At 30.5% G+C, this 25,374-nt stretch overlaps 3 protein-coding genes across 15 annotated transcripts; 1 reads left to right on the forward strand and 2 right to left on the reverse strand.

Annotated features, from left to right (window-relative positions):
* Positions 1-6,395: 6,395 nt before the first annotated feature.
* Positions 6,396-12,962, reverse strand: LOC111305498 (mediator of RNA polymerase II transcription subunit 19a-like). Of its 7 annotated transcripts, none has more exons than XM_022903099.2 (8): positions 12,733-12,962; positions 12,502-12,636; positions 10,744-10,809; positions 8,817-9,106; positions 8,379-8,612; positions 7,925-7,979; positions 7,612-7,743; positions 6,396-6,806 (listed from the first exon to the last, which is right to left on the reverse strand). In XM_022903099.2, exons 3-7 carry the CDS (start codon positions 10,772-10,774, stop codon positions 7,739-7,741), a joined length of 615 nt encoding a protein of 204 aa, XP_022758834.2. In that variant the 5' UTR covers positions 10,775-10,809; positions 12,502-12,636; positions 12,733-12,962; the 3' UTR covers positions 6,396-6,806; positions 7,612-7,738. The 7 variants fall into 7 exon arrangements, with proteins under 7 accessions (XP_022758834.2, XP_089606583.1, XP_089606586.1 ...); XM_089750457.1 differs by having other exon boundaries at positions 7,920-7,979; positions 12,502-12,613; positions 12,733-12,958; XM_089750460.1 differs by having other exon boundaries at positions 7,920-7,979; positions 10,744-10,865; positions 12,502-12,613; positions 12,733-12,958.
* Positions 12,963-16,270: 3,308 nt separating this feature from the next.
* LOC111305502 (ribonuclease 2-like) lies at positions 16,271-20,923 on the forward strand. The gene is made up of 9 exons (XM_022903106.2): positions 16,271-16,522; positions 16,601-16,629; positions 16,722-16,795; positions 17,331-17,432; positions 17,554-17,557; positions 18,504-18,595; positions 19,794-19,955; positions 20,398-20,467; positions 20,708-20,923. The coding sequence occupies exons 1-9, from the start codon at positions 16,332-16,334 to the stop codon at positions 20,761-20,763; spliced, it is 780 nt and encodes a 259-aa protein (XP_022758841.1). The 5' UTR covers positions 16,271-16,331; the 3' UTR covers positions 20,764-20,923.
* Positions 20,841-25,316, reverse strand: LOC111305499 (uncharacterized). Of its 7 annotated transcripts, XR_016331563.1 has the most exons (7): positions 25,180-25,316; positions 24,578-24,935; positions 22,908-24,034; positions 22,085-22,173; positions 21,691-22,003; positions 21,513-21,577; positions 20,841-21,339 (listed from the first exon to the last, which is right to left on the reverse strand). XR_016331563.1 is itself a non-coding variant. In XM_022903100.2 (5 exons), exons 2-5 carry the CDS (start codon positions 24,921-24,923, stop codon positions 21,568-21,570), a joined length of 1,572 nt encoding a protein of 523 aa, XP_022758835.1. In that variant the 5' UTR covers positions 24,924-24,935; positions 25,180-25,316; the 3' UTR covers positions 21,370-21,567. The 7 variants fall into 7 exon arrangements, 5 of the variants coding, with proteins under 5 accessions (XP_022758835.1, XP_022758837.1, XP_022758836.1 ...); XR_002692025.2 differs by lacking the exon at positions 21,691-22,003 and having other exon boundaries at positions 20,841-21,142; XM_022903100.2 differs by lacking the exons at positions 20,841-21,339; positions 21,691-22,003 and having other exon boundaries at positions 21,370-21,577.
* Positions 25,317-25,374: the final 58 nt, after the last annotated feature.

The raw sequence follows: 25,374 nt of genomic DNA on the forward strand, positions 1-25,374 counted from the left end.
ATAAGCCAAACATTTTTTATCAATTAAATCACATCAAATAAATGTTACTATTTAACGGTACAATAATCTAAAAAAATACTTTTTTCAAATGTTAGTGACTAAATTAAAATTTTTAATATTTTAGTGACAATTTTATAATTTATCCTAATATAAATGTAAGAGGACTAATTATTTGCAATTATGTTATACAACCATATATAATAGATTTTTTTTGTCGTCCTAAAAAGTAGCCAATCCATTATTTAAGTTTATGATCCTTCCTTTGCATTAACTAAAATGGTAAGAGCTAAAGAATTCTTGTAATAACATAGCTTAAAACATGGGAAAGGATCTGTTTAACTAGATGTTAATGTAGAAAACTATGATGCTTCTAACTAAGTTTCGAGGCAATAAAATTATAGCTGGTTCTATTTATTTATATCCAAAGTGCATGTATGACTCAAGCAACACAAGATAAATTAATTTACATGAACAAATGATTGCAAATTAAAGTTATTTATATTTTTACTTTTTCCATTACAAATTTCTGTTGAATGGCTCCCACAAGTAATACAAAATTGTGTCGAATGCTTTTTTTTCTCTTTTTTTTTTAACTTGGTACATGTAAAGCAATAGTGTCTTTAAAGGAGATATGGATTTCAAAAAGTTCTTAGATAAAAGTAACGACAAACAGTCAATTCAACAGACTATATTATATTCATCATTTAGCTATTAAGCTTCATTTAACATCTTTTATTTTAACAGGTTGGATTCAACAAACTATATATATATATATATATATATATATATTATTTATATTATTTATATTTGATGTATTATTAATATATAAATTGCATATATTATCAGTGAATAAGATAATATCATTTCATTAATAAAGTGAATCAGATAATATTATCTCATTATTGAGTAAATTTTTTAAAAAATATTAATTTTTGTATATTTATTTTAAAATTTTATATTTATTTATTAATAAGATAACATTATTTAATTTTTTGATAGTGTATAAAATTTATATACTAATAGTATATTAAATATAAATTCTTATATATATATATATATATATATGCTTTAATTACTACTCCATGATTCACTCAAAAAACCATATATACCAATGATGAGCACTTGCTGATCATCATACACCTATAGCCATGGATATATGCAATAAAATTGTAAAAGATTAATGTTATGAATAATGTTTAAATTATAATAAAATATTTAATGTATTATTTAAATTTAAAATTTTTTTAATATAATGCTTAAATTATAAATATATTTAACTAATGTGATATTCACTTTTAATATAATTAACTTCAAATATTGATATATAGTGAATAAATAATCTTTTAAATATTATCTTAATTAATATATTCATGATTCAAATATCATATTAAAAATTTTTAAAATTCAAAATTTAAACTAAATATTTTATTATAATTTAAAAGTTATTTGTTGATATTAATCCAATTGTAAAAACTTTTTTTTTTTGGGGTATTATGCTTAACGTCAGTAACATATCAATTCCGAGCCCACCTAATGTCAATTTCTTTGAAACTGACAAGGATTTTAGGATCCATTCGTCACAATTAAACAAACAATTAATAGATTATATTTATCAAAAAAAATATTTATATAGGGAAGTCCAATCGAGCCAAATTTTGCAATAATATGGTTGGCCGGATATATTATATCCTTGTGACTTTTGCCCTCTCTTTTTGGCACCAAAATTAGAACTCTTGTTATGATCATTTGCCACTTCTTTCTTTTTTTCCTAATTACATGATTAAGTAGAAATTAAAATTTTAAATTTGAAACAATTTTCTACAGAAGAGATTTAGCTTTCACCCATGAACTTTATTTTTTTTATAATATAATTGAACAAGTTAAAGGAGATGATTTACATTGATTTTATCTTTAATTACCGATATTTATGTGTTTAGAATCCATTCATAATTGCAAAATTATATGAATGGATGTATACATTAAAAAAAAAAAAACGAAAGAAAGTTGAATCCCAACACATAAGATACATATTTTTAGGTTTAGCTTCTTCTTTTTTTATGTGAAACTGTACTATATATATGCATCATGTGAGGTGCTTTTTTTTGCTAATCATGTGAGATATTGCCGTGAATAAAGATCATTACTATTTGTGGTGGCTCCCCCACTTTATATCTAATCAATCTTTTAATTTGCTAGGCATCCACTAGGGTATATGTTATAAGGATTCTGTCACTGCCTAAGATATCACCCTATTTTTTTTTTTTTCTAAAAACCCTTTTGATCCCACATTAGCTTTTATAACACTGATATATTTTTCAAATCTTAGTGACTTTCTCCTCATTCTTTTGGACTTTTAAATTTATATATATATAGGAAATACCAAAAGCTTTTGAAAGTTTATGTTTTCTCTTATTCCCCTAACAAAAGTTGAAATTAGATTTTGAAAAGTCATTAAAGCGTGCAAGGCAATTATTTTAGGGTTTCATATATCAATCTATTTTTATTTAAAAAATTTCCACATATATATGAAATTGATACTATCTCTTCTTTTGGGTGATTAATCAACTACCTGATGGCAAAAGCTAGAGCTGAAACCTGCCAAGATTTTGACCAAAAAGAATCATCCACTAGCCACCATAAAGAATAGTAAATATTCAAACTAAAAGGGTGGATAATATTGTTGTTTTCCAATAAGAGCTAGGGCAGGCTAAAATTTACATTGTTTTATTGCAATTTAGCTGGTGGTTGAGAAAAAAAAAATTCAGAAATTTTGGAGTACTGGTGTTGGTGGGAGCATGCATTATTATGCATATATATATATATATATATATATATGAACATGGCAGCTACCTAACACATTAGGTCAATTCTTTAATACTATTATTATCAAGGTTTTGTCTAAGTAGTTAATAACAAAATTAAGTCACACTGCAATTTAGGCAGACCAACTTTTTGGTTACTAAATTGAAGCTTTCATGCCTTTTTATGTGTTGAATTTTTAGTTTCAATGATTAAAATTCGAATTTTGATAAGTTTAAGTAAAAAAAAAAAAAACAAAGATTAAACAAAAAAACTAAACTTAATAAATTTTTTAGTACATTACATTATATTATATAACACAAACTCTTCATTTTATCCTAATGTACTTGTTTTCGACACTTCTTAGACACTTTAAATTCCATACAATACGGTATGATACTTGGATCATCAAAAAATTAATGCAAGAAATTGTCAAAAACATCATGTGTCCATGTCGAACACAAACAATTGTCTGACACCTCATATATCAATAAAAGAATTTGTTATCTTAAAAAAAAAAAAAATACAGGAAAAGTACTGTATATATAGAGTACTTCAGATGATATATAGTTGTGGCAATGTCTTCAAACTTTGAAGTTTGGGAATTCCATTGTCCTTCTATGAGTAACAGCTATGAAACAAGCATCTTAGATTTTTATGGCAGGACGGTGCTTTTGCGGGGAGAAAACTTTATAGGATGCTTACTAAAAAAGAAAGACAAAGAGAAAGTAAAGGAAAATTAATGAAAGTGGGAAGGAAGTTTGTTGTTGTTCGTACCATATATGCATAGCATAATTCTTAACCATGTAAGAAAAGCAAGGAAATTATATGAGAGGGATATGGAGGTAGCAGTTTTCACTTGCTTTCAAAAAACAAAGGGAACTTTATTTGTCTGGAAAAAGCAAATGAAAAAAACAAAGGGGAATAAAGGGAAAGTTGATGCTGATTTTAGGGGCACCAAGGAAGAGCAATTATAAAAGCAAAAGAATATCCAATATCAAGTTAGACATATCTATCTATCTATCTATCTATCTATCTATATATATATATATATATATATATCATGCATGCTTTTGCTCAATGGTATAACAAAACTGTAATTTGCAACTTTAATTAACATTTTCAAACTAGATTTTTCAACAAATAATTTTTTTTTTGTTAAGCGACAAGAAAATATTTAATTTTATTCAGTACATTTTTTTTTAAAGATTTGTCCTTGTGTTTATGGATATTATATACAAATCGTGATTTAACTTTTATAATAATTTTCTTTTTTTATATAGTTTCTTTTAGATAGAGAGATTAATACTTAAAACACTAACATTACATGCATATTTCCGGGGTGGCATTAGAATAATTTTGATATAGCTTCTCCAATTAAGATTGGAAAAAATGGAAAAAACTTATAAAATTGTTTTGAATATTTGATAAACCCAACACATTAATAATGTATCAAATATAAATTAACTTAAATAATAATTTTTTTGCCTATGTAATTAATTTCTCTTGACCATAATAATAATAATAATAATAATAATAATAATAATAATAGCTCCCAATTATTGTTGGGAGAACTGTTTCTTTTCTTTTTCATCACCATAAATCTGGGTCATTATTGCAACCAAAATAAATAATGATACCTTATTCATAGGGTCTTGAGAACCATGATTTGAGCTTAAGACCGATAAGGAAATTAAGAAGGATCGATGTGAGCAATAATCATTTTATCTCGAACTACCGTTAGGTACTTGTTACTAGTTATATGAAATGAATATCTAAGCCTTTTTTCCTCTTAACTAATTGTTCCAATGATGATTTCTTTACCATTTTACTTTACCACACTATTGATTTTTTTGATGATGGGAGAAGCACCCTTTCCTTCATGACCTAAATTCACTTCACATGGAAACAACTAGACTTCTTTGCATAATAATGGTAATAATAATGCACTAACTATTGTTTTGGATTCCATATTTTGTTTGTCGTTACTTGTATGGTTTCATTTTGTAGTTTGGAGCATATAATGGATTGCTTCCTTTACAACTGGCACTTCCCAAATAATAATTACTAAATTAGTTTTATTTGATAACGCTGTTTTATATACCCTGGGATTTTTTTTTTTTTTTTTTTTTTTGGTTCATAACTTTTAGATACAACTTTCATCATTGTTCAAAAATTAAAAAGGATGTATTGGAAAATAATGAAGGGAAATAAAATCAAAGGCAGTAAAGTGGAGCAAACCTAACAAGCTATCTAGCTATTCTTTCCATTTTTTTATGTATTATATAGCTCACAGCAAGCAAGTTTAAAGGAATATAGTGCAGCGTAATGAGCACTTCCACACACTCCTAATGAATCCATCTCATTAGATTAACATTTACAAAGATTTTAAATGACCTTTAATAAATTCAAAACGTGGCAATGGTTGCTTTAAAAGGTTGGTTATACAATGAAGCCCAAGCAAATTAATAATCTTTTAAGTCCTGGCCCTCCTTGGCAATCTATTCTTAAAGAGAAGAAAATGTTAAAAAGATCTAATATAAGCCAACTCAAAGTTGGAATATTGTTGTACGATTAAGCACCTGAAATAACAACAATTTGCATAACATAAAAAAAAAAATTAATAATCTTTTGGTTGGAAGTTTGGAGTTGCCGTGGACATTTGCACCCTCTCCTCTGGACATTGAGCGATAGCTAACCTTAGGGCTTCTGATTCCCTTTTTAATATGCGAGTCAAAAAATATATGCTACCCTCAATCTAATAAATTGTCTTTTTTTTTTTTTAACTTTTTAAATTTTGATTATTGATATTCTAAATATTTTATCAAACTTACATTTTATATTTAGCCAAAAATCTGGCTTTTTATAAATATATATATATATATAATATCTATTCATTTCGATGTTTTTAAAAAATATATTTTTCATATTTTAATTACTAATGTATTTAAATAAAATGAAGTCAAAATTAAAAATTTTAACCATAACATGTCAAACTAAAACAGTATTTATGGAAAAAATGGAAGTTTTTCTTCTTCATTCTCTTATACTTTTAAAATACGAATTCTCAAAATTGGGAATTACATAAGAAGACTACGTCATTAGGTTTTAAAAGATTAGCTAATCTCTAAGGAAGTTTCTTTCCTTTAAAAAAAAAAAAAAGTGGGTTTTCCTTTATTGGTATTGCAAACATAGGTTAGACCTTGTCCTTCCCTGCATCTACAATCCCAGACCAAAAATATAAGTTCAAGAAAACAGAGGTAAAATAGTTCCCAACTTAAGTTCCATAATATTTGGGAATAAAGCTTTTATAAAACCAGACAGCATAAAAATCGCCCAGCTATGCGCATTGCTCTGTTACACAACCTTGTTCAATCCATTTACACAACAAACATGCACTTGGAGAAAAGAGTTAAAAGTAAGATTTTGTGCAATGTTAGACAGATGCCAATTGGAAAATTATTACAAACAATAATGAAAAAAAAAAAAAAAAAGAACTCCAAACATGCAATATGCTTGTGCATACAAGGGAATGAATTGTCAAGTTAAACCAAAAAAATGCTTGACACGAACAAAGTCGAAGAGAAAAACAGCGGTTAGCAAACAGAACTTGCAATTTCTTTGATGACCTAATGATTTAAAAATTTACCGGCTGATGTTAAGACATTGTTAAGACAAAAAGGGAAGGAGATAATACAAGCCCCATATGCCTATTCTTTCTATAAACAAAAGCTGCAAACCCCAAATCAAAACTGATTTCAGAACTAGGCTTTTAAACTTCTACAACTACAGATGACTACAACAATGTGTACATGCAGAGTCATCCAACGTGTTATAAAAATTATAAAATGAAAGAAGGTCAAAGTTTTTCCATGCTACCAGCAATTATATTAGCTCAATGTTATGATACAAAAAAGTCCATTTTCAGCAACCTATACCTTGCAATAACTATCCATCAATGGGTGAATTCACCTTCTACACATTCTTTAGTCAGTTTACAAGCTACTCTGCACAAAAACAAGAGAGAGCGTGAGTGTAAGAACCTTTAAAACCTGACTGGCATTTAAACACCTTTTCCCAACCCCCCCAAAAAACCCATCTTGTAAATAAATGATAACAGGTGACATAATGAATGTTAGGTAGAGGGATCGAAATTCAATCCTATGAAGAGAATATGCCCCCCGTATATCAATTCAAGTGAGAAGAAAACATTTGTTTTAATAATGCAACTATCTTTCACTTGCTTTGGAATCTTGGTCCTCAAAACTAGAACTGTAAATTCTTCTAATCTGTAACTAATTAACCATGTAACTTCTTCTAAACAGAAGCCAAAAGAATACCATTCCACAGGATTGTGTGGCAACATCCAAAAAATTCTAATTTAGCAGATCTACTACATTAACACCCTTGCCACATAGGTTTGACAGACAAAAAGCTGAGGACAACATTCTATAAAGGCATGTTTCTCAGCTACATGTATACAATTGCTTTGGGAGTTCTATTTTTAGACAATTTTTAAAACTGTACTTAAAAACATTATGCAGCAAACAGACTAGTTCTAATCCACCGTTTAGACAATGAAATATTTAGCGTTCACAATTATTTCTTCTTTGTACCTTGATTGCCTAAGTGAGAGAGAAGAATAAAGCACATAATGTTTGATCAAACAAGGATCAGGGGGTATAGTCATGTATAAGTTTCAGTAAATTTTAGCACTTCAATAATTGTTTATTAGAGGATAACTGGATGCTACTTTGAGGAACAAGAAAAATACAATAAGAAATAAATAAAACAGCAAGAAATGGCATTCACCTCAAGTAATGTACAGAACATTAAGCAAACCCTCCCACAGACAACGATCTGAGACAACAAATGAACTATAAAGCCACCATTTCAGCCTGCTACTTTAATTGCACCAACTTCATCAATTTTTGAGCTTTTATGCTGAAACAAATTAATTGTGTACTTTGATTAGAAAGAAGAAAAAGTGGTTAGAAGACAAGATGTACAGGCACTACTCCAGAAAGAAATGGAGAGTTAATGCTAAGCATATCACAAATATAAAAGATAATCCTCATAATGCAACAAAATAGAGCAAAATCAAAAATGATATGCATTACCTTACTTTTTTTGTGTCTGTGAACATCACTAAGATCTTCATCTCCATCATGCTTCCTTTTCTGAAATTATATGAATTACAAAGAATTTTAAATAGAATTCCATTTAAAAATTAACTTAATTTTAAAATAACAGGGACCATTTTTTTTTTTTTGATAAACTTTCTGATGACAGATGAAAAGGCAAACTTGTGCAGGGACACAGACAACACTACAACAGTAATTCTACTCCTGGCATCAGCAGAATTGCTTTTTTTACTATTCAAAAGAAAATATCTCATGCATCAGTTAAAAGAAACAATGTTGCTGTTGAACAAGGAATGGACAAATTAGCAGATTGGTTTTTATGTCCTTGGGTAAAGCATCATAGCCATGCTAAAAATGACATTAACAATCCTTCCACTATACTCAAGGCCAAACAAGTAATCAAGCAATAGCTGCAACAGGTAACAAACTTCCAACCTTTTCATGGTGCTTTTTCGAGTGATCAGCACCAGAATCATGATGCCCACTTCTATCCTTCTTTTTTTCCTTGTCTTTATCTTTACTTCGATCTTTATCTTTATGACGGTGCTTGTGCTTCTTATGCTCTTTATCCTTGTCCTTATCTCTGTCTTTGTGCTTTTTATGCTTCCTCTCCTTATCTTTGGCTTCACTCTTTGACTTCCCAGCAATTGTAGGAATCCCTTTTTCACTCTATGAAATAAACAAATGATTAAGAACTACAACTGAAATGATGACTATGGAAGAAAAAACTTGTTAAGAATAAGAGTAAACACCATACAACCATTAAATTTTTACAGATTTACTAAACAATGGCATAATGTCTTGGACTGCAATTTAGCTTAAGAAACTTAAGAAACTTAAATAAAGCTAATCTCAAAGCAGTAAATTTCTTACTGCTGGCAATTCAACCGGAGTGGTTTCTCTCAGCTGGAAAGCCTCCTTAAGAATATCAAGGCCAAAAGGCTGTATGCGGGCATTAGTGTCTCTGTTATGGGATGTATTCTGAATAAGCTGGTCCAGCTGCATCCCTTCTCCTTTTCTAATTTCAGTGTCTCCCACGACATTATGAAGATAATGTGTGTCTGAAATGGATAAAGGAAGACACCTCTTGCAGAAGAAGTCATGGTGAGGTAACAACTTATAGTGACTTATAAGATCAACAGCACCACTAAGTTCCCTTGGTCCTAAATTTATTTGTATAAACAGTTTCTTGTCAGTTAAGAACAAAAATAATAAAAGCAACACCAAATAACTTTACATGAAATTATGATTGACTCTGAAATTTTCAATCCAAAAATTTCAAATGTTATACTGAATCAGAACCAATTGTCAGATAGCCTATGGATTCTCTGTGAGTAATACTGTGTATGCAACATGCATCATGTGTGACTTTTGCATCATTTGAGTAACTCAGTTAGCAAGTATTAGATAGCACATGGTCTTATGTTGATGTAGGGTAATTATTTGTTGAGGTAAGTTATAGAAATGAAATGATTTTATTAGTGAAATATTCTAATATTCTTTTATGAGGATGGTTTTAAACCTTAAAAAAATTATAAAATAGATCATTTTAGGTGTAAATAAATGACAGACATGAAATGATGTAACCATGCAAAAAACCCATCATTAGAATGATACAATATAGAACAGGGGATGATAGTGCAACATCATAATGATACCAACTGATATCAAAGCAATATCATTATTTCCTCTTATGGGAAAAACATATAGTCCAGAAACTTTATCAGTAAAACTTGACATATTTTTACTTAAGCTTACAGAAGTATTGGCATACTCTCAGGTCTTAGTCTGTGCCACAGATATGCACATAAATGGTGAAAAGGAAAAAGGAGACTCACAGGAAATAAAAGACTTAAGGCCTAAGCTAAAAAAAACAAATGCACACGCATATAACATTTGAAAGGGCTACAATTAATGCAGGAACTCTAGTATAAATAGTCTTTTAGACAAATCAGGCAACCTTATTATACTTGAATAGGGTTAATGTCACGAATGGCCCCTAAACTATAGTGAAATATTAAATGTGATACTTGAACTTAAAAAATCTCAAATGTGTACCTAAATTATGAATTTACTAACTAATGTGGTACTTGGAGGGTTGGTCGTCTGCCACATGTCATCATTTGAAGCTAGCCACATTAGGAGTGAGTAGCATACTAGTTAACAAATTTATAGTTCATGTACCACATTAGACATTTTTAACGTTCCAACATCACATTGAACATTTCATTATAGTTTAGGGATCATTCATAACATTAACCCTACTTGGATATTATAGTTAGAGGTTCTACAACTCTCAACCCTAGTTTCATTGTTCCAGCTTCAAATTTACATCAATTTTAGTCTCTGTTCTGGGTTTTTTTCATTGTTTTGGTTTTCTTTTTATTGTTTCTACCTCCTCACTACATCACAACAATATGGCTAAGACAAATTCAATTAGTTGTTAGCACCATGAAGGATAGCATTAACCTTAAAAAGCTAGAACTCAACATGGTCAGACATGGCCACCTAGAACATTCAAGATTCTCAATTCCTATCCTTGGATTGGCAGTTTTCTCATTCAGGTAGAAGAGAGGATGACTGTTGGTCTAACTTTTTCAATATCTGCTGATGTATGGCATATGACAGGCTAAACTTAGAAGAAAATTAAGTACAATCATCATAATACAAATGATTCACTAGTGAAGAGTATTATAATCAATAAAAACCTAATAGCAGATCCAAAGCCCTATCTCAGCCAAACAAATGCAATGAGAACAACAAAGTACAATAATAAACCAACATTCTAAACATATAGTACCTCTTCCAAATTTCTTGCCTTCAGGATCCATGAGTTAATGATTCATGAAATATGTATCATCATCAACTGCAATTTCGTTGCCAAAGTCCAGGAAAACATCCATGAATATCAAGTCAAAACATCTATAAGGGTAAACAAAGTTTCAAGTAGATCTTCGGTAAGTTAAAACATAACCATCACAGGCCTGTCATATAGTGTAAAAAGGCCAATTCTAACATTTTATAATTAAAAATGCATAAATACCTATAGTAAGCACACTGTACATCATTTTTTCCAATTTGTTCACCTTTTGTTGCTTATGTGCAAAACTAGCATCTTACAACTTTTAAGTCTCATAGCCAACTTTCACATCAAATATACGACTTCTCCAATGTAGCAATCTATTTCTTTGTCCTCATCTTTCTTACAATTTTATTTATATTCAAACAATTATATCACTAGAACCAAAAGATAAAACAATTTTGTTACAGCATATATATTGTTCTCAATCATAATTTTCTTCAACTGGTACAGATCAAACAAGGAACAAAATCCAAGGAAACGCACATGTGCAGCCAAAGTTTGCTTCAAAATGCAGGATGTAGATTAAAGAGGTCTAGATTCATATAAAGCTTGCAGGATCAAGATTGATTGCTGCAAAGCATCATCAACTCCATCCAAAATCAATATGGAAATATGTATTCTGCATTTATATGGGTATCTGATGAGGATAGAGCAGTTAAGGGAAAGGAATCTTCAAATTGGTCACTGCAAGGTGGAGTCAGGAGAAAGCTGCCTTGGGAAGGCCTATTTAGATAGACACAGTTTGGGTAAGACTAGGAAATCTTCTACCAGACAACTAGTGTCTTGTGAATGAAGAAGGAAGGAGATCCATTCCGTCCTTGTATTTCAATAATTTAATGGTTGACATAATGCACAGTTGGGCAAATGATACATCAAGTAAAACTGATAAAGGCCAACGTGGTAACCAAATAACCCCTTCATTTCAAATTAAAAAAAAAAAGCAAAATGGTTGCTAACCTGGATTAAGATTTACATTAAACTCAAACAGAAAACTAAACACAGGTTTATAGGTGAATTTAGTAGAAGGCACCGACCCACTAACTTCAAAAACTGTATTTCCCCAGTTAAATTTTATGAGAAGACCATAGTATTAATTTCCCAAGTATGCCAATTAATAGCATATTTTACTCTAAAAATAAATTCCAAATTCCTTGCTAATGGTAAATTACAAAGGTTCCCAGGCGATGAATCTTTCATTGCACTGAGAAATTGAAATTAGCCACATATGGAATACTTTATCTCCACATAGTTTCAGTTTATTTTAAATTGTAAAAGGTTTAATTAGTCATCTCTAATTTTGCTACTAAATCCGCTTTAACCACTAAAAGCAAGAACCTTTATCTATGCTTCTTTATTTTCACATAACCAGCTAATATTGTACATGTAACAACACCAAAAATTACAAACTTAAATTAATTTGCTCAAAATTTCTTTTCAATATCTCATTTCCGCTAATTTTCTCCTCGGGATCTTCATATTTATACAAATTTCCGAGAAAATAAAAAATAAACATAAAGAACACTGCCGGAAAAATTACCAATTCTATAAACAAAGAAGAATTAGGGGGAAAACATCATAATTTATCATTAAAATAATTCAACTACAAACAACAAGAAACGTAAAAAGGAATCAAGAATACCTCCGATATGGATTCAACTACAAACAACAACAAACGTAAAAAGGAATCAAGAATACCTCCAATATGGATTCGCACAAAGCCGCTGAGGTACCTTTTCAGATCACTAGAAGGCAAAGCACAAAAAAATTCAAGCTCCTTTCTCTTCTTCTATTCAACTCAGTCCTCACGCTGCACTACAAGTAAAAGAAAACCTAAGAAAAATATAACAAATTCAAAAAAAAATCAAAACCAAGCAAAAAATTAAAACACAACAAATGAAAAAGAAAGGGAATGATGGAGAAATTGACCAGTGAAATAAAGAGAGCGAAAAAGGTTGGAATTGGAGAGTGAGTGAAGAGAGTGGACGGGTAGAGTCGGTGGATCAGAGAAAGTTCGAGAGAGTTCCGTAGCTGGCAGAGGAAGAAAGTTGTACTTTTTTTAGGGTTTGTAAGGGGACGAACAACGAAGACTAACGATTATTCGTTTTTTTTTTTTTTCTTATTTTTACCTCTCCCAGGCTTCGGGTCCGTAGCGTCGCTGGGCCTCGGGGTGTTTATTTACTTTTTTTTTTTTTTTGACCTTTTGGTGGTCGAATAGCGTCGGGTGATTCAACGCCCTTGCCGATGTTTGTCTCAACTCACTCGCACGGACGCGGGACCAAACCAAAAAGTGGGAGGAAAATTTTTTCTTTTTCCTTTTAAATTTTAATCTATACTCCATTTCTTTCGCTTAATTTTTAAAAAAATATATAGTAATATTTTAAATTTAATCCTAATTTGGTGCTGAGTTAATATCAGAATAATCAAGTAATTTTTTATTATATTTATTTTAGTATTTAACATAATTTTATTCAAATACGTTACATCTCCAATTTAGTCAAGTAAAAAAAATGAAAAGATGAAGGACGAAAAAATAGAAAAAAAATTGGATGTACTTGTAAATAAAATTTTAGATGAAAGAAACTAAAAATAATTATTTTTAACCTTTTTTAAAAAAATAAATCATTTTAAATTGAAAATAAATAAAAAATAATGATAAAACGTTGTATATCTATAAAATTATTTATCATATTTTATAATTATAATAATAAAATAATATATTTGTACAGAAGAGTTTATTCATCTACTAACTAACTAACTTAGGAAAACGGGCGTTATTACTATCATTAAACTTTCTATAATCAAAATAAAAAAAAAAAAAAAAAAAAAAGGTTCTGATAGGTTTCTTAGAAGCCTGGTGGCTTATGGACTCCGATAAGAAGCTATCCAATTTGAATGAAATTTTGCTTCACGAAGAACATGGTGACTTTTACAAATCCAATCTCTTTGAATATATTCCGGACAGGGAAAGGATCATCTTTATTATTTAAAAATCAGTTAAAATTTTTACTATTTTATTTAAAGATGGTAAATGAATTTTTAATTAAATTTATGGTTAAAATTTAATAATTCAAAATTAAATATAAAAATAAATAAAATTTAAGTAAAATGATTTTAAAAAATATTTATCATAAATTTAATTGAAAATGCATTTATCACCTTTAGATGAAATAATGAAAATTCTTTGTATAATGAAATTTTAATTGATGAAAAGTAAATATTTAAATACTCAATTAATTATAATAAAATATAAAAAAATTTTATGATTATTTAATTTTAGTTTAAGTTTTTTTTTTCTAATTTAGCCTTGAATATATAATAATAATAATTAAAATGACAACGATTCTTTCGAATTTTCAACATTCTCAATGTCCAATCAAATTCTCAAGTAACAAAACGAAAGCTCTTATCTCAAAATAGCTTAAGATCATAACCGTAATACTAATATCCAAAGTTCAACAGTTAGAGTATCAATCATTCCACCTCCATGCACAAATCTTCCTAGCCAAACACACGTTAAATCGCGAATAATAAAAAAATTTTATTTTTTATTTATATGAGTAATGAATAGAAATTTTATATATAAATTTTTATTTTTTATTTGTTACCAAACATACCAATGAATTTATATTTCATCTTTTTACTTATCATTTCAATTTTTTTTTTATCTTTTTCAATTTATTTTTAAATCTATCATAACAAATGAAGTCTAAATTGAGTGGATAAAAGAGTTGACAAGATAGAAATTTATAAGGAATGAAAAGCTAAAGGTTAAAGTGTAAAAAATACATTTTAATTATAATTCAATAATTATTAAAATTTTTAATATTTTTATTACAATCAATTATATCTATAATATTATATTTTGACTTAATTAAATTTTTAAATTGACAAAATTTAATCAATCAATCTTTAAATTACAATCAATTAAACACTTAGATGATCATAAAATGAGAGAGTAAGAGAAAATAGAGAAAATTTTTTATTTTATTTTATTTTCATACATATTAACTACAAATGTGACAAATATTCATCTATTTTATTAATGTCACTTGAAATTTTATCCTAATTAATAAAAAAAAATTTCACGATGTTAACTTTTAATAAAAACATAATTAGATACAAATAAATATTAAAAATATTTATTGATTACAATAAAAAATAAAAAATTAAATAATTTTTAATTATAATTCAAAAGTTTTTTATATCCTTTAACTAAAGTAAAAATATGGAAAAATAATTTTTTTCTTTTTATTTGTATGCTTGGTGTGAAAGACAAAAAATAAAAAAAAATATTCATTGTTTGATAGAGTTAAAAAAAAGATAAAATAAAATAAAATAATGTTATTTTATCATTATAAGTTAAAATAAAACCATAAAATTTAACAAATGATAGAAAAATTTGTGAACTTACACACTTGATTTACATCTCTTATTTTCTTTTATCTTATTTTTTCAATTTAGAAAATTTTGTTTTCGTTTTGTAAATAAAAATAGAAAATAAAATTTTTAAAATTTTTTCTCTCATTTTGTTTTATCTTACAAAGTACAAAAAATATAATTTTTTTATTTTTCTATCCACCCCTTTCATTCTTTTACGTTTATTCTCTACCAAAAATTGTCTTGTAAGTTATGAAAAAAAGGAAAATGAGGCCAAAAGAAATTATTGGATATTTGTGATTAAATAAATCTTAGTTCATAACCTCCTTTATTTTTTCTTTTTCTTTTGCATTGGCATTCAATCTTTTAATTTATTATTGTTTAATTATTAGTGCCCAAACAATTAAAAAAATAAAATAAAAATAATTCAGCTACTCCATTTTGGAAGATAATTAAAAAAATTACCCCATTGCTATTAATATTATTTGTCCATTTCATTTCTTTGTTCATTTTTTTTTCAAAATGAATATATATTTATTTTAAAGGCCTAATGCTCCTATATTTTTAATATTTTGAGTCAATATTTTATTTTTTATATTTAAACATTAAAAAGTATTGTACATCAATATTATAAAATATAAAATTTTAATATTAAATAGATAAAAATAAAAATAAATTTATAATATTAAAAACAAATGAGTAAAAAATAATAAACATAAATTTTATTTTAGTGAAAAAAGAATTAATTTTTTATGAATTAGTATAATAAATTTATTATTTTTATAAATAATAAATTTATTTTTGTAAATGATTTTTCAGTATAGATGTGCTATATAGAATATCTAAGCAGACAAGCACTAATGTAGTTACAAAAAACATAAAAGAAAATTTTGTAATAAAATTTGTCAAATTCTTATGGGTTACTATTGGCAGAATTTTTGTGTAGCATTGGCCAATGAAAAAAGAGAATTGTCCAAAGCGATACCCAAGCAAAAGCATATCCCTTTCAAGATTCAATTATTGCATCTGGTTTGTCCGTTAAAGCAACAATGGTAAAATGACAAGTCTATCCTTCCCTCAGCAACCCAGTACCCACTTCCTTTCCTTCTATAAAGGCAACTTTCTAGGAACTAAAAAAGCTAAAGACAATGGCGTCACTCTCTGCTCAAATCCTACTCTGCATCACCTTAATGGTGGCTACCTGTTCGATGATTGGCGTCAATGGAAGCGTAGAAGGAGTTCAGAGAGAGTTCGATTACTTCGCTTTGTCTCTTCAATGGCCTGGCACCATCTGCCACCGAACTCGCCATTGCTGCTCCTCAAATGGCTGCTGCCGAGGGTAAATCAGTCAATTTTTTCAAAATTTGTTTGAGGCCAATTTCATGATGTACTTTCTTTTCTTTTTTTTTCCTTACAGCTCGAATTCTCCAACTGAATTTACCATTCGTAAGTGTTTGACTATGAACATAATTACAGTTATTTTGGTATATTGAAGGTATAACTGTATGATTTTGATGTTAACTTTATCTGCTTGGTAGATGGATTATGGCCGGATTATAATGATGGAACCTGGCCCTCCTGTTGTTTCCGATCTCAGTTTGATGTCAAAGAGGTTGCAATTACATCCTTCCGAAACTTGTTTGATTAGTGCATTTGAAGTGGCGTTTATGCCCTTAGAACTTTTGTATTTTGTAAAATCGGCTTACGTATAAAGATGCTTTAAAGCCTGCACAGCAACTTTTTCTTTATTAGCTCTTCTAATGCAGCTTGGAATCTGGCACCCACGTATACCGAGCATGTGCTGATGATATAAGTGACACCTTGTGATACTATGTCATTGGTATAAGTATTCAGTTCAATAGTATAGTTTCTTCTTTTTATTTTTAAGACATCTATAGCTTAGAGATCTCTTAGAAGTTTATAGCACAAGATCCTATCTTGGTTTATTTGCAACTTCAAAAGTTGGCTTGATTTCTGGAAAATGTTGAAGTCAAAATTTTAAAAGCCGTTATATTGGCACATGTTTTCATTCTACCAGTTCCCGACATTAAATATATATTTCTACTTGTTGTTCAGTGTATTTGATTCAGCACATGTGTCACATCAATTGGCTTTGGTGCCTGATCTTTGTTGCTAAATGCCTGTAGATCTCAACATTGATGGACGCGCTTGAGAAGTATTGGCCATCCTTATATTGTAGCAAATCATCAACTTGCTTCAGTGGAAAAGGGTTATTTTGGGCTCATGAGGTGGATATTAGTTCTATATCTCTATATGTTGCTAAATGATCCCCTTCCTCAATGGCACAAAACTAATAATTGCTTCATTCTTGTCTCTTTGATGGCTGACATGGGGGATGCTCGTTGATAGTGGGGTAAGTATCTTCAGCTTTTTTTGTCACATGATATGATTTATATCTCGTGTTCATTTTATAGATGTTCCTCTATTTAAATTGGAAAGGAAGTGTAAGATATTAGTAGTGATAATAACTAATGAGATTATGTGCATGCTGTACATCTGAACCCTCTTTAAAATAGCTTATTTTAGTGCAATTCTAAAGTCACGTGAATGCCAGTACTTATTGACAGTTCTTACCATATAAAATGCATGGCATGTTATATGTCATAGGTTCAAGCCTAAGCAAACCAGATGGGTGAAGGGAAAATATGTTACCGAACATTGAGATGCCAACCATGGACCAAAAATTATGAAAGGAAAATAAAAGGAATGCAGTGCCTAGTAGTTGACCACATTTTTATGACCTAGGTTGCTTCCTTTGCTTTTCATAGGGCTGTTGAGACTGATAATTGGATATGTGAATGAACATGAAGCTTTAATAAAAAGATGAAAGCCAATTACCATGTTTTATGATGAGACATAGTGGATTCTCTTGTGATTTATGATTTGGAGATTGGATTTGGGATATTTTAGATAATAACAAGTGAGATTTATGATACCTTTCATCCTATCACAATAATAATTCCTTATTGGTATCATGTCTACGTATATGATCCTTTAGATAGCTACTGTGATGTAATATATTAAAGGGTTGTGTTCAGTGAATGAATTGCAAGATATTTTTCCTTTGAAACAAGAGTGGAATGTGAAATTCCCTAAGGCATGATGATCTTTTATTTATATATATTTACCTGGCTCCATGCATCAAACTTTGGTGGTAACCTTGCACATGTGCTGCTTTAATAAGGAATACATCAGCCAATAATTTTGATTAAATTTTGTTGAACACGCACTTGCAAGCATAAAATTTAGAGAGAAGAGTGTAAATTTGCTGCTTATAAGTATTGCATTTTCACTCGCAGAGAAGCATGGAACTTGCTCCTTTCCAGTAATTCGAGATGAATACAGCTACTTTTTAACAACCCTTAATGTTTACTTCAAATACAATGTCACAGTAAGTTTTAGAATAGCTTGTTTAATCTTGTACATCCTGAAACAACCCTATGTTTTTCCGTTGTTCAGTTTGTGCCTTAAAAATTCATCATCATGAGTTGGTATGTGCATGTAACTCTTTTTTTAGGAATAAAGTTTTATCCAGAAAGCCAAAATGTATTACCAATTGTTCTTACATTCTTATTGTGGTCAACGCATATTCCCATTAAGTAGCCAAAAGTATGAGATGATGTTGAAGTTCATTAATTTTTCTGAATTCTTGATAATTGAATGCTAACTAAGAAAAAAAAGTTTGTCTTTGCTTTTATGCCCATGTTCTATGTTGCATGTGTTTGGTTTCCAGCCCTAAATGATCTATTGCTGGGATAGTTTTGTTAGTGAAAGAGTAAGCTGCATCTCTGCCACTCTGAGCAAGTTATTTAGCGCTTCAACTGAGGCATGAATCTGTAGATTCTTTTAAAATTCTCCAAGGGGCTGCTTGGTTCTTCTAAAAAGAGTTATTACTTATTTCATACTTCAAAATATAACCTTTATACTACTGGAACATACTTTGTTGTTAAAGTGACTAGGTATTTGCCCAGAATATCAAGTTCAGTTTTGTGAGCAAATTGTTTAATCAGATTTGCCAAAGGAGCATAAATTATTATTGAAAGATCAAGACTAATATGAAGGTGTACTTTTATGAAATTGGCTTTTGTAAGGTTTGCTAGCCTGTATCATGTGGCTCCATCTAAACCACAACTACATTGGGTTTGGAAGACAAGGGAATTGAATATTACTGAGCTGTCTCTAATATGAAAATTATTGAAGTTTAAACTCCAATTAGCCATCTACTTGCATGGAAAATATATCTGCCGACCAATTTTAACAGATTACAAAAATAATTAACTCCATTATTGTGATTGCTGCATATGCCATTCATTTGGTACTCTGTTGCCTTGCCTAGCAGCCCTAGCCTTCTTGGTTTACCTTCTGTTTTGTATCTAAAAGACTAATGAATATATTACTAATTTCTTCTTTCAAAGCCTATGACTTTTGCAGAGTAAAGTTGATTCTGTCATACTTTTTTGTTGTAGTTTGTTAGTAAAAGATTTTATATTGGAATCATATTTCAGATTACTTAATATTGGAAATAATATGTTGTTTTATCTGTTTATCAGTTTGACTGATCATTCTCTTGCACAACCATTTGATGCCAGAAAATACTGAATGAAGCTGGATATGTTCCTTCTAATAGCGAAAGATATCCTCTTGGAGGCATTGTCTCTGCCATTGAGAATTCTTTCCGGGCAACACCAGAGGTTGTTTGTTCAAAAGATTCCGTGGAGGAAATTCGTTTGTGCTTCTATAAGGATTTCAAGGTTAGATTCGGTCCACTCGCTCGTCACAATTTGTGTCATTTGTTTATAAGCTTTATATCCCCATGCAATTCACAGTTGATATACTCAACCGTTTACAGTATTTGATCTTGGCTTGGATTCTACCTTTAGCTAGGAAGAATCTGTCATCCGTCTGCAAGACACTAAATCACAAAAAAAAAAAAAAAAAGTTGTTACTAAAGAAGGCTAGTGTTGATCTCTCAGTTTCCTACTAAAAAACCTCACTTTTATCCAACTGAAAGAGAGCAACTGATTTGATCATCATCAGGACCTTTGATATGGATTAGCAAAAAGCCTATATCTAACACGATTTCTTGAGTATGCAGAAGCATCTTCATCGTCTGATGACATCCATATCTATAGTAAACTTCTCCTTCTATCATAGAATTGATGCTTGTGTTGGACTTATTTATTCCTGTTACAGCCTCGGAACTGTTTGGCTTCCAAGACCTCATGTCCAAAGTATGTTAGCTTGCCAGCATATGTGGCGTTGGGTAAGTTTCTTTGTTACATTACTGCCTATATAGCTTGTTTAAGGCCCAGTAACACTAGAGGAAAACATAAAATTTCGTGGGACTTTGTCGTTCGTTCTGAGGAATACGAATGCAATAGACTGCGACAATGATTTTTTGCTCAAACCTACCATAACAAGATTTATGGCCCTAAAAAAATCGGCTCTTTCCTCGGATGTCATTGGAAGCACTTATCGCCTTTTTTTTTTTCGTTCCTTGCAGGGAGCAATGAATCTGAAACTGATATTGAATGGATTTCTGATGATGAAGCTCTGTAAAATTTGGACTGAAGTTTCTAAATCAATAATGTAACACATTTCAATTAGATAATGATTTGTACAGGGCTAGATTCGGGTTACTCCATTAAAACTCTTCAACTTGTTTTATTTAATCATCGTGTCCATTGCAAAGTTTTAGAAAAGAAAGAGATATTCCCTATTCTAGTTGCTGTGAAAGCACCAGTAGACATTTTCATCCTGTAAAAGAACCAAAGTAGGCATGAAACGACACAGAGAAAACGAGCTCTCCAGATCAAGCTGAAAAAACTTGAATGTTAAAACGGCTTTTATTTCTTGGCTGTTGAAACTTGAAAGCTCAACGGGCATTTTTTGTTTTGCCTAACAAGGATGAAAAGACACTGGTGGGTATTGAAATTCACTGCAGCATACGAAACGTTAACATCAGTAATGGCTTTTGAGCCCTAGCCGAGGAAAAACATCAGAAGGAAATGCAAGTGTTTTTTGATGATCTATAGAAGCACCAACTTCACTGCTCAAGCCAAGTGCTTCAGAAAGCTCCCATAAGATATCATTTGTTCTTCAAATCTCAACTTCCCCAATCCTAGTTATGTTACTCTGCTATCCCGTTCCAACGCACAAGGAAAATACTTTTAACTAAAATGAATAATTTTTATTGTCTTGCAAGCTTGTTTAAGGTCATTCAACCTTGTAAAAATTCTAGGTATTTGCAATCATCAAAAGCCTAGCATGCATAAACTTGAAGGAAGAAATTAAGCTTTATATGATACCTTTCAAGAGAAAATGGCAATAACTAAACCCCACAGTGAGGTTCCATCAGCGATATCAAATTAGCCTGCAAATCAAAATCAATATTAGTCAACAAAAGTTTCCCAATCAGCCAACAAAATAGTCAAATTTCAAAGCTGAGTCCAGGGTAAATTTGTAGCTCAATAAAATGCAACACACCATTGCACAAATCCTTTATCAGTTGAAACCACAAAAATACACCATCAGATGAAGACTTCAATCTTCAAATAAACAAACTTGTCAACCATCTGGAAAATTTGTACATACAGAATATGTTAGGAATAACCATCAACACTAAAACCTGGCTGTGCTTTCCTGCTTTTGTACATATATAAAAGATCACTGTTTTAGTGCCTGTCTGAGAACATGGTATGGGTCCATTGAAAAATCAGAGGACAAGTGAAGTGGGGAGCCCCTCCCATTGCTCGGCTAAGTGCTCTCAATCAGGGCTTTAGACAGGGAATAGTAATATCTGTCTGATTATAAAGGCACACATCTATAAGCTTCACAAATAAAAGACATTACATAACAAAGAAGGGATGTGCTCTCCTACCAAGCATTAGCAACGTTACTCCATTTGGAAAAAAGCCACTTAATCCATGTAGACAAGCAGTAATTTGAAAGGTGCTCTGGTAAATCGACCTACAATCATCGCAATGTTATGATCAAAAAACCACCAGATGAGTCAACAAGGTTCAATAACCAAAAAAAAAAAAAAAAGTAAAGACAAGAATGAAAATGACAGCTTGAAAATACTTCTGTCCCCTACATAATTAAATGTTCTACTTCCCCTTCTTTTAAAAGGATTCTGACAGAGCAATAAACATTCACATTTCCTAGATTTTTATTTCTAACGTAATTTTCTACAAGTTCTTTTATATAATGTGAAAGGAGGAAAGAAATAAGGAATTTTAATTTAACTTGCATCTCAAAAAACCAGTACCAAAGAAGGTGAAACACTAACATAGAATGTGACAGAGAACTTCATAACTAAAATGATTATTCTCTGCGTTAAATAGTAATAACCATTCTCTGGAATCAACTAATTTGGGGAAAAACTAGACATATTATATAGATTTTATCGAAATAAAAAAGTAAAAGAACCCAAGTTCCTTTTTTCTTCCTTGTTATTCATTTTGGGTTCATGCAGTAGGAGTGATAAATGCTTCTTTACGTAGCACTTGTGGTCCAAACTTAATATGTCCTACCAAAAATGGCTTGTTCACTAGATTTATGAGAATATCTCGGCATGTCATGAACATTCCTCACCACATTAACTTAGTAGAACATGTACAATTTCAAAAGCAAAGTTGCAACCACTTCCATTGCAATGAAAAGTTTAACAACACATATAACGATAAGGGTAAAGAACTCACATTAGTCCATGATGTAGAAAAATCATCAATAGATAGCAACCAACTTCCACCGCCAGATTGTAACCCCAACATGCTATCTGAAGTATCAAAATCCAGCAGCCCATTGTCATAGCTATCATCATGATCAAAGTCCCTTTTTCTCTTCTTTTTGCTTTTCTTTTTCTTTCTACGCTTAATTGTCGCTCTATCATCTTCTGCAGAATCACTTTCTTCTACAGAGCCTTCATGATGAAGTATAGAATATTTATCAGATCTGTGGTAACTTATCCCATTACTCACAAATATAGATTCCCAGGATCCCAGCATATGGCATTCCTTTGACAATCTGTAATAAATAACCCAAGAATAGAGCCCTAACAATTTCATTGCTTCTATGGTTTTTGTTTTGAAGCACTCCTTAAGGATTGAAGTCAAAGTATTCGCACTAGTGGAGAGTTTGCACATCTGTGATACAATATCTTTGACCTGCTCATTTTCATCCTGACACTCTTCATCATCTACAAGCCGAAGAAGCTGTCTCCTTTCATTGATAATAGCATTAAACAGAAGTAGCTTCTCAAAAGATTTAGAATCACCACACTTATAAAGTATAAACTCCAGGAGGTAAGATGGATTACCAAAATTCTTAGGTTCCATCCTTGGATTGATATATCTACGAAGCAATTCCAGAAAGATGCAGAATTCACCCTCCTCAAGAGAGATAAGAAGGTGATGGCACAATGATGAGAACGATTCCTCCTTAAGAAACTCACTTATGACTTCCCATAAATCTCTTAAATCCTCCTTATATATTAACTCAACAAAAAGTTCCACAAAGAACTTCGTATCCATGAATAGAATCTCACCATCTTTTAGTGACTCAGCAAACTCACTGGATGACCAAAATTCAGGCACATTTTCAAGGAAATTTTCCACTGTTCGTTGGACATCTAAGTCAAGAAAGTAATGAGGCTTTGTTGCAACCATTGCAGGTGATTGCCCATGCTTTCCCTTCCACTCAAGCTCCTCCCAACAGATATCCCGATTTACAAAAGCAAATTGAGACAATGCCTTTGCACCTTTTTTGTGCTCCAATCCACCTCCATCTCCAAAATTAGCGAACCATTGCATTATTCGCTTTGGGTTCCCTGCATGATTCATTCATTATTAGATTAATAATCAGAAGACCATAAAAATTCACACTAATTTCAACCTGACATGCGTAACTATGGTACTTTAACGTTCTTGAACAAGCTAAATACATGCGTTGATTAACGAATTATGTGGGAGCTACCAATTAGATAGCATTTTATTGAATGAAATCCAATTTCACAAAGGGCATAGGTACAACAAAATCACACAAAACATACTAATTGAACCAACTTAGGGGAAAACCATAATATTCAAAGTAATCTCAACTTCTAAATTTCAGTAGAATGGTTAATAAAAATCATTATGCAATTGAGAAACACAAAATTTCATTCATTGGAGAAAAGAATGCATAAACAGTACTTAAACTAATCTAAAACATGGAGCTTAAGGAAGTTGGCTGTAGCTACTATTACTTTCCATTCTACAGGATGAAATTCACCTTTAAAGAAAATAACAAAGCAACAAAAAATAAACAAAACATACCAAACAAACCATCAAAAAAAAAAAAAAAAAAGAAAAGGAAAGGAAAACCAACTTGCCTTGGAAAAACTTTTCAAGCAAGTAACTTTTGTTGGCCAAGATAGAGCCAGCTTTTCTTGGCCTCTTCTCAAAAACCAATTGCAACAGTTGAGATGCTAAACCCCTTCTTGTTGGCTTGGATGTCAACAGCTTCATAAAAATCTCTCTCTGTTGGTGAGGAGAAATGGAACTTATGCTCGAAACGGCATTGCAAAGCCATAGCCGAGCCTCAGAACGACCTCCAGAGATCATCAGTGACCAAATAACTGAACCCAATTGATTTAAAAGCGATATTATCTGATGGGCAGTTTCATTATCACCAGCTTCATCATCCCAGTTTGGCTCAGATAAAAATAAAGGAACCATTTTTTTCGCTCCCTGCATCCAAAATCAACCAAACAAAATTGAAAATCCTTTATTTTGAAGGAGACTTTGACAGATATTCCAACTTAAAAAAAAAAAAATCACGATGGCATTATTAAGAATCAAAATAAGAAATTGCTTCTAAATTATTATTAAAAAGAAATTCGAACAGAACCCACAAATTGAAAGGGTATTCTTAATATTATCTAATAATTTAGAGCTGCTAAAGAAGAAAATTTTAAGGAAAAAAAAACCTAACCTTTTATCAAGTTAATCAAAAATTTCAATCACCTAAGCTGAAAATTTGGGTTATGCTTTTCGTTCACGAGAAAAAAGGTGTTTATAAAATAAAATTTTAAAAAATGTTTTGGTCGTTTTGACCAAAACGCTGCGTTTTGCGGTTTTGTACGACCGATGAAGGCAAAGCCGGAAAGCCCTAAATATTTATTTATTT

The sequence above is a fragment of the Durio zibethinus genome, chromosome 21 (assembly GCF_047325235.1).
Source record: "Durio zibethinus cultivar Kanyao isolate XHJ-2024 chromosome 21, ASM4732523v1, whole genome shotgun sequence".
NCBI lineage: Eukaryota > Viridiplantae > Streptophyta > Magnoliopsida > Malvales > Malvaceae > Durio > Durio zibethinus.